The 10393-nt window shown below is 38.4% G+C and overlaps 1 protein-coding gene across 1 annotated transcript in view; it reads left to right on the top strand.

Moving 5' to 3' along the window:
* dcc (DCC netrin 1 receptor) overlaps positions 1 to 10393 on the top strand; it is a 270121-nt gene that overhangs the window by 59043 nt on the left and 200685 nt on the right. The window contains exon 2 of the mRNA XM_020601173.1: positions 4498 to 4857. Within this exon, the coding sequence (XP_020456829.1) occupies positions 4498 to 4857 (360 nt within the window). The remainder of the gene's footprint in view (positions 1 to 4497; positions 4858 to 10393) is intronic.

The raw sequence follows: 10393 nt of genomic DNA, 5'->3' as shown, positions 1-10393 counted from the left end.
ACTTGTCAGTAGCTAATTTCCCGATATATTGCTGATTTTGATGGTGCCTCTGTAACAGACTGAGGATTTCACTAATTTAAATTTAGTTTTTTTCTTTATGGTTTCTCTACATTCCCGTTTCCTCCTATCAGTCAAGATGTTCCTCTGCTGTCTGACAGCAGCTGGCACAGAGCTTAAACACACACACACACACAGTTTTTGGATGCTGCCCAGATTCTTAATGCAGTGCTCTCTGTGGTGTCAGCCAGTGTGAATGTATGTGTCTGTGTGCTTTTCAGATGGTCTTGGCTGTGGTCCAACTCACTGTCACCAACTCTCCTCTTATCAGCTAAACCCCTGGATGGTTCTATATCCTTCTGCCTCTCTCCCTCCATTATAAAATGGGCCTCAGTGTACCTGTGTGGGGTCCACTTGAGGTTGCAGCCAGTTTCTGACTAGCAGAGTTTCTGCTATGGAATTCTTCATGGGGCCACTTGGCTCCTAGTAACTAAGATCTGAACTTGGGCCCAAATTGGACCAGGTCTGTATTGTATTTTTAGTGAGATCAAGTGTTGTAGGGTTCTGTTAATTTGAAAGGTGCATACTATAGTTGCTCTTTTCAACTGCTAATTGGTGGAACATAGTGGAGCTGGTTGTGATGGTGTTCCCTCTGTGTCAGGGTCTGTTCAAATCACAGTCTGGCTATGGTTAGGTTCTGTTTAGGTCCTGCTTTCTTATTTGTTCATTTGTTTATGTACTGCATGCCAGGTTTGGCTAGATTTTCCACAGGTCTGTTTACACTGTGATCAAGTTTTTTCGGCCCATTAGAAACACTCTACAAATCCTGGAAACTTCTACTGTTAGCTGGATTTAAGAGTTTAAATGGTTTGGATTTCTTTAATTTCACAAATTCATTCTTCATTGTCTGGTTCTTTATTTAAGTTGATCTGTGAAAATGATCTGCTGTTTCTTTGTCCTCTGGGTTTGATTCTGTTCTGCCAAAGCAAAGGTTTTGAGGCACCACTTTCTCAGATTTTGTGAGGTGAGTGTAGAAAAATGATCTGAAATCAGTGATGAGAAGAATCACTGAGATTGGAAGTAAGCATTGAATTCTCTAGAGGTGCGACTACTTTTTTCACTCTTGGTTAATCTGCCACTTTTTGTTTGTTTCTTTGAAGGAGTGCAATCATATGCAGATCATCTAGGTGGATGTCTATTTAAAAATAAAGTAATACTAAACACTCATTCCAAACCACAAATTTTTTTCACATTTACAAAGTTTTCATCAGGTCAGACCTGATCCAGCTTGAATACAGAATTCTTACTGCCCAGTCAAATTAGACTTTTGATGTTTTTATGTTTTTTTTTTGTGATAGTTATAGTCAGAATTATAATTTGTGACTTAAAATGAGACAAAAGGAACTTTAAATATTTGTTCAGCACCAATTTGTTGTTTTGCTAATGAGTCATCTTCTTCTGATGTTTCTTGAAAGAAACAATTGCACATTTTAAATTGATAAAAAATATTAAGGTGCTCTGATTAATTTGTCTACAGTGTAGGTTGAATTAATTATTTACAAGTGTACTAAGTAAACACTAGATGTATATTTCAAAGAATCAGTATCAAAATACACCATACCTTCGAGCAGACTTCTTAGACGTAATTATTTTGAATTACACTATGGATTGACTTAATAAATAAAAAATGTATTCATGGATATGGTAGTAAAGACCAGCTTCATGTTACAGATGAAATATGAAGACGTGACTGAGGTTGAAAGAGAGAAGAAGAGAGTAGACCCGGGGAGAGCAGACAGAGATTGATAGCATCAAACTGCAGGACAATGAGGACAAGGACACACTGATGTATGTACTGTGTGTGTGTGTGTGTGTGTGTGTGAGACCAGTGGGAGTGAGTACAGATAGAGCTGTCAAGATCGTGATTTACTGATAGAGAAAGAGGGGGAGGACTACTGAAGGAGAATCAATAAAAAGGAAATTGTGAAGGGAAAGAAAGAGAGAATGGAGAAGCGAGAGGAAGGAAAGAAGGTGTGAAGGGTGGACAGTAAAACCAAGGGTGGTTTAACATTAGGGACCCAGGCTCAGATCCAAGTACACTTGACCCCAAAGTCCGGTTCATTTTGATCAGTGTGAACACAAGCATACTGGACTCAGGAACTGTGCCCAAGTCGCCTTAAAGAGGTGGTTTCAAGCATGATTCATGTTTACTCAAGTATGGTCTGTGGGAGATGTGAACGTAACTGTGCTGAAACAAGGAAGTGGGTTGTTATGTGATGTCATAATTATTTTGTTATTCTGTTCTGTTGGGTAAAATTATAACAGTCAGGGCACGGGAGGATCTCTGTGGAGTAAATAAGAAGTAATATGCTTGCATAAAATTTAGGCCAACAAAAACACGCAAAGACAACTGGATACTACACATAAAAACTCTGAGATATATGGAAGTATACGTCAGTACTTACAGTATATGCCTGTGGAACAGTAACAACTAATATATTTTGAAGCAACTGTAATATCGACTGGATTACACTTTCAACTAACATAATGAGGAAATGTTGTATATCTGTGGTGGTTAGTGCTGGGGTTAGGTTCAGGGTTCAGTCCTCGGCTGACCCGGTGCCTTTCTGTGTGGAGTTTGCATGTTCCCCCTGTGCCTGTATGGGTTTTCTTCAGGTACTCCAGCTTCCTCCCATAGTCGAAAAACACGAGGCTTGGGTTGACTGGCAGCTCTTAATTGCCAATAGGAGTGAATGTGGTTGTCTGTCACTAAGTGTCAGCCCTGTGATAGACTGGTGAACTGTTCAGGGTAGACCCTGCCTCTCTCCCAGTGTCAGCTGGGATAGGCTCCATATTCCCTATTCAGGAATAAGCAGTATAGATAATGGATGGATGGATGGACTTTTTAACAGTTTCAACCTCACTGACAACAGATGACATCACCACCTGCCACTGTCAGAGTCTTTTGCAAGATTAAACAAAATTCAAAAACATAAAAACAATACAACAGGTTGATATGGCTTAGATAGCTATGAAGGGTTATCTGGAAGAGGGCAGCACTATAGGTTGGAGTCCTCTATTCTAAAGCGACACACCTGACCAAACCAATGATAAATGTGTGTGAAAATGTCAAAACATACAACACCAAAACATGAACAAATGAATGCACTATATAGATAAAAGCATGAGAAAATAAGAATTCTAGTCCTTAAAACTGACTAGCTGTTTCACACGAGACAATCTGAAGAAATGTCAACAACAAATAGAAGTAGCAAACCCAGTTAACTACATTACATTACATTAAGTACCTCTGGCTAAATTCATTCAAACCTCATTCTTTTCAGCAAACATAAAAGAGACTAATGACTTTCTGCAGTGCCACAGTGTGGAGTAAAGAACAGTAAAAGAATCATTATTGTGATTAAATTAGCAGTGATTGTGTATAAATGAGAACTTTTACATTTTTAAAATGTTTAAAACTTGTTTTAATTTCTGCCTTTGAATTTGTTACAGGTTTTGTCAATATGTAGCATGCAACAACATGTTGCGTGGGTGAAAACCTGAATTTGTATCAGTGGATGAGAGATGGCTGCTCCTTATAATTATGATTAGAGACTTTTTTCCGTTACCTCAGCAGTGTACCATAGGATGAAAGGTCACCAGGTGAAATCCAGCCATAGCCAAATTCAGGCTGAGGTTTCATGTGGTTATATGTTTATTCAGCATGCATTGCCTGAGCAGTATGCTATATAAATCACATCCATGCAGTTCCCTTATTTTCTTCTCAGACAAGTGGCCAAAGGGTGTAAATTGGCCTCATTTAATGAGTCATTCTGAAAAAACAGGTGGGGTTGACATTTGTTTGGTTCTTGCAGAATTGATTGATATAGGTGGAATATTACACTGTCACTGAGACACGAGTCAGTAAGGCGAATTTGTTATGAGTGACGACATATTCATATTCCACTACCAGTACAGACATGGCCAGATTAACCTACCAGAGAGCTCTGGGGCAAAAAGTAGCACACACCGATCCTCCATTTGTGGTCATTTAAGCAGGCGATAATGCAAGACAGACCTTTTGCTTCTTATTAGCTCAGTTAAAATGATGGTGGATATTCCCAAACAAATTTGCAATTAATCAGGTTGCTGACCCAGAAAGAATATGGGGCCTGCGGGGGCCTTAAGGGTCTTGGGCCCTGTGCCAGTTGCTTGTGTAGCCCAGTGCCCAGTGATTTTTTGTTTGTCTGGCATTATGAAAGGTTTCTTTACCTCCAGACTTACTGATATACATTTATTTTGATTTATTGTGTCTTGTATTGAATATGACACCTCCCCCACTGGATATCCTATTCCATTTTATCCCTGTTATGAACCACGCCTGTTTGGTTTACAGCGCTGTTGTCAGTTTATGTGATGGATAATTTTTGCATCAATAAATCACTGTCCTGTTGGTCAGCTAATGTTTCTAACTTCTCCTTATCTCTCTTCCTCCTCCAGCCTCAGATGCCTCTTTAGCCTCCTCCTCCTCCTCAGCCAGTGTTGGAGGTTTTGTGGACTTTACGTTCACCCAAGAGCCCCAGGACACAGTGACAGTGCGAGGGGGCATGCTGCAGCTCGACTGCCAGGCACAGTCCGACCCATTGGCAGGACCTACCACCATCACGTGGCGTAAGGATGGTGTGCTGCTAAATGCTGTGGTAGATGAGCGGAGGCAGCAACTGACTAATGGGTCGCTGCTGGTGCAGAACGTAATGCATTCCCGGCATCACCGACCTGACGAGGGAGAATACCAATGTCTTGCCACTCTGGATGGACTGGGGAGCATTGTGAGCCGGACTGCCAGGGTGACTGTGGCTGGTAAGATACTACTAAAACAAATCATGATTTTTCATTTCCTGTGGTTTTCCCAAAGAAGGCAGTCTTGTCCAAATCATTTTAAAATTTTGGCCTAACTTTCAGACTTATCACTTCTGATATAATTGCTCTTAAAGTTGTTATTAACTAAACCACCTCCATCTCCTCATCTGCATATATCAACTGTGGTGTCCCACAACCAGCTTTAAGTCCTTATATTTTTTGTGACTCTATAATACAAATGTGTGATATTATTGTTGTGTAAACAATACACAACTGTATCTACAGTATAAATAACATTATACTGTTTGCCCAGTGCTGACCTCAACCATGGCTCCCCCTGTGCAGAAGTAGCCATGAAAAAGAAGGTGCAGGCTTATGCTTTTGGTAATATCAGGTCAGATTAATGTTTCCACAACATTTTGACCTGTCCTTGACTATTACAGTGGCCACACACAAACACACACAGACTTAATATTGCTTAGCTCCCTCCATTTATTTTAGTTCATATTGATTCAATAGAACAAAAGTAATTCACCTGTAATGCAATTTAGTAAGTGGAGTGTGGCTTAAGATCAATACAGTAATGAAAGACATTAACAGACAGAGCAACACACTGCCCTAAGTGCATCACCGTCACCAACACTGTATTGCACTGTAGTATGATAAACGGTATGATATCTATGCATGAATCAAGGGATTTGAAATCTATAAAAGCTGTTTGGAGAAACACAAAAATCTGAAACTAATTACACAGTGAACCATTTACATCATCAGCTTTCAAATTAGATTAGTGTTTACATAATTTAGCACTCAATAATTTGTAGTCTCTTGTAGTTGTAGTTTCTTGTTCCTTGTAGTTTCTTGATGTTACATCTTATGTACTTCATCACTCAGTGAGTTTGTTATTATGACGTCAGCTGCTGCTCCTTTGGTCAGTCGATCAGGGGACCTTATTTTGACTTGCACTTTTTCTCCTGGAGACTTTCCCTAACCTTAACCATAACCACTATTTGTCTAACCCTAAACTTTACCCTAGCTTCACCTTAACCTTAAATTAAGTCATCACTCTAAAATGAACATTTTGGGGACTTGCTTTCTGTACCTGTAAAGACATTGAGTCCCCACAGTGTGACTGTGTAAACAGATTTATGTCCCCAGAACATGAGTAATACCAGACCACACACACACACACAACAGAGAGTGAAAGAGATGGCGCACAGCACATTACAAGGCCAAATGCTAATGAACAGCAGAGGCTTAAAAATTCAATTAGCAGTCTGGCTGAGTGTGTGTATGTTTTCAGAGATGACTGTAAACTGGGAATTAATTAGAAACACTGAGCACTAGAGAGAGAGAGAGAGACTAAGACTGAGGCAAGAAGACAGGAATAGAGACAGGAGGCAAGCAAAGTGAGCAAGTAAGAGAATGAAAAGGGAAGAGACTACGGAAGAATGAGACTACAAGGACAACAAAAAGAATTAAAAAGTAGAAATAATACACATGCAATACAATGAATACAAAGCAATACAAAGATTTTGAGAAAAAAGAAGAGGTTTAAAAAAGAGAGAGCATAACACAATGAAGACAGAAAGAGAAGGAGCAGAGCAGAGCAGAAGTCTTAATTCTGTTAATGAAAATTTGACTAACAATATACTGTATGATGAGAATACTTGTTCCCTCTCTGAAACTGAGAGAAAAACTAAACGGGGAGTTTTTGTTTTCGCAGTTTACACATCAGATTATTTTTGGTGTATTATGTCGATGGAACGACAGCTGGCAGATTTGCCATATGATTTTTCCGTAGTGAAAGTGGTTGATGTGACAGTGGTGGTCAGTGCATTATCATATACTATGTTACTGAGCCTCCATACAACAGTACAGACAAACCCTTTAACAGTTCTGTTAATAAAGGACAAATAAACATGTCACTGTTGAAGTAAGGTCTTATTCAGCGACCTGGACATATCTGCTAAATCACATTCTGGATGCCCTAATTAGTAACTGATACATTTTCCCTCAGTCTTTAAATCTCTCATCAGAATTGCAGTAAATAGGCAAAACATTTTGAGCTATGATGGAAAAGCAAGGGGCCAGTAATAACATGAATAATGGGCTGAATCCCACTTAGCTGCTTCAGTTGCAGGGCCCTGGTATTGTATAGTACATGCTGGCTCCTTGTGACACTGTGATGACTTAGTGGGAAGATCTTTTTAGCTGTTTGACCTGTTGTAGCAATAAGCAACACTTAGAAATTCTGTAACATTTTGTCTCTGGCAGCAATGTTGCTAAAACAATTGGTTCTTAGAAGGATAAAAGTGAATTAAATTCATCTAGTCTCACTTGAAAATTAGATAAGAAGCAGCAACAAAAGTGCTGGAACAAACCACAAACATACACAGCATAGGTCAGTATCTATTTAAAAAAAAAAGATAAGCCTACATTATCATAACAGTATTACATTAAAGTTAATGTTACTTTCATTTAGGTACCACTGGTGTTTTATAGGCTATTAATGAGAATGAGTGCAGGATTAATATAGGCAGTTTATGTCTCTAGATGTTCATTAATGAGTCTTAATGTTATCCACCATTTTTACAGCTCCTCTCAATAACGTGTGTAAACCTCAGGGAGCTGATATTTCCCCGCCACTTCAGCCACACTCATCTTTAAACTCGTGACTTCACTGTGGCAAAAGGAGAATCAAAACGGCCTTCAGCCTGTCTGTGCCTAATTAGCCACTGACTCTGAGGATTTGGACAAATCCCAATTAATGGTGGTGAGGAGGAGCCAGGTCTGACCCACAGAAGTAGATAATAATAATCCCCATGGCAAAGATCCAGAGCAAGAGTGTCTCCAAATCCCTCTGCTGCTACTTACTTTGGTTCATTGTGTGGATGAAAATAGAAGGGAGACAACAGCCATCATCACCATGGAAATTGATGACATGGGCTTGTCTTCTTTGTTTGTTTTTTGCAGGATGTGGAGGTTTCTGGTCTGATTTTTAAGGCAGGAAGTTGAAGTGAAGTGAAGTGAGTTAGGGTCCTTTTCGTTTCTTCTTACATTCTTCTCACTACTTTCTCTTTGATGCTTTGGTTTGACCCATTTCTCTTTCCCGCTGACCTTTCTCTCCTGCTGCTTTCCTTCATTTTGGTTTTTCTTTCATTCAGTGTGATCATTTTCCTGTCTCTGCTCAGCACTTTGGATTCATGAGGTTTTACCACATTCAGACAAAATGTTGTCAGATGAGCTCCAATGGCAAAGAAAAACAAAGAAAATCGATGTGACTGATTCATAAAAAACCTAAAAGCTGTTTGTACTGTCTTGAGTTGTTAGTCAACTCCTCAATCTTCAGATTGTAGAAAAGTACGAGACAGTCAAGTGAAAGTTCACCTGCTAGCTGGTTAGTTAAGCCTCTTGCCAGAATTTTCTGGAAAGGAATGGTATTGTTTAAAAACTACGCAGAAAAAGGAGGATGAAAGATAAAGACTATCTGGTGACTATTTACTCTGTAATTTAATGTTGCATTTGCTAGTTAGTTTTTCTTGTTGCTTTGTTTTGGTAAATGTTGCTGATAACAGTACAGTTGTTTTATGTAAAAGCTTGTTTATCATTCAGTGTTTTAAAGAATTCATGTTAAACGTGAAAATGTCAAAAATGTTATGTGTGACATGAGATAAAGCAAATTACATTTTAGCAGTACAAGCAGGACTTTGCAGCTGCTTATGGAGGGAAGGCAGTGATTATAGTGATTCATTTGTTGATTGATTTAGTTCAGAGCTGAGTAGGTGAGATTTGGGACCTCATATTCCCCACATAGCTAGAAAGCTGCATAGCTATATTCATGAACAAGCATTTTTGTATCTGACCAAGTTCTTGAAAGTAAATGTATAGAAATAAACAACTTGTAAACCAACAATGTTTTAATTAATGTGAAAAATTTTGAAATAACTGCTCCTAGCATCCACAGCCTCTTTGTGTAAAAGCAGCATCAGCGGTCACTCTCTACTGATTTTGTATGGTAGTTTTTTGGAAAAACCAAGCAAAAAAAAGAGACAAAAAAGAACAAAAGCCAACAAAACTTCCCCACATGAGCACAAAAGCCTGAATGAATGAAGTGAAACAAAATTGAGTCTGATCATAGGTAAGATTGTGTTCACACAAGATGGCTTTTCAGTTCTTGGATGGAGAGTAAATCATAAAGGATTGACAGTTATGGTGCTGTATCACTAATGTTACTATAAAAAATGGTAATGATATGATAATAATAAAAGACTATGAATCAGAGTTAATTTAATGCCAGTGAAGGATATGAGTCTGACATGAAACTGTTTGCTTTTCAGATACATCTTGGTTGTTTTCTATTTAGTTAAATATATATTTGACTTTTCCGAAAAATGCAAGATTCACAGTTGAAATTTGGATATAGATGCTAACAATACTTACAAGTCAGAAACCTAGAACTGTAGAGAATGTGAAATTGTCATTACGCCATGTTGAATTTTGGGTAAATGCACCATTTTGGTGGGATCATGTTCATTATCCATCATAGAGATATACACTAAATACATCTGTAAGTAAATAATAAAAAAAAAAAACTACATCCAAATGTGCATTTTAGTGTTCAGTTTGAGCACAGAGAGAACAAAAATTGATTTATCAGCAGTGTTTGTGTTATATGCTGACAGATGCAATGTAGCATTAGCTCCCAAACTGCGAGCTGAGATCAGGCTGTCGCTCTCCTCAACAGGATCTCTAAGTCCTCTATGTGTGAGCTAAAGTCGGCTAAGGTTATCCATTCTGAATTGCCACAGTCAGTAAAGTGAGATCTAAATGATTTAAGCAACTTTTTTAGCCAAACAAAAAAAGAACGTATGCAGGTCAATACCACAGGTATCTCCACAAATGATACCCTGTCCCAACATTCACTCTCTATAGTAAATTCAAAAGGTGACTAACTATAAAGAAACCACAAGACTACTGTAGCTCTCTGGGTGTCAGTGTAATATCTTTTATTACTTAAATAACAGTTCTCACTGAAGGATAAAGAAAAGCATTATGGGAAAGCTATGGTCCAAGTATGTAGCGCATGTATGTGTTATTAAAGCCGTTTTTTTAGTAGTTCAGCCAATTTTTTCCAGTGGTCCAAAAGCATTTTCTCAGTAGACCAGACTGTCTGTAAAACTGTGGACATTTGTAAAACTTTCCCAATGTCTGGAAAATTGAGTTTTATTATGGGGTTGTGCAGTTCAGCCTTATTAGAAGCCCCTGTTGAGTTTATAGCATTTTGTTAGTTGTTAGTATTTGTTAGCACTACCTTGTCTAGTCCAACTCTTTGATTTGATTTATTCTTTCAAACATGTAAAGACAGTCAATATGTCAACACACATAATTTCACACATATCCACAAATGCATTATCAATTTGCTTATACCTAGTACATGCTTGAATGGAGTAGGAAGAAGTTAGACTTATCTAGTCCTACCCCATAACATCATCTTACCATCATTGGTTTGCAAGCAGTATCTCTACATAGATAA

This window comes from Monopterus albus, unplaced genomic scaffold, assembly GCF_001952655.1.
Source record: "Monopterus albus unplaced genomic scaffold, M_albus_1.0 scaffold50.1, whole genome shotgun sequence".
Taxonomy (NCBI): domain Eukaryota; kingdom Metazoa; phylum Chordata; class Actinopteri; order Synbranchiformes; family Synbranchidae; genus Monopterus; species Monopterus albus.
The sequence above is the reverse complement of the archived record's forward strand: the minus strand, read 5'-3'. Positions and strand labels throughout refer to the sequence as shown.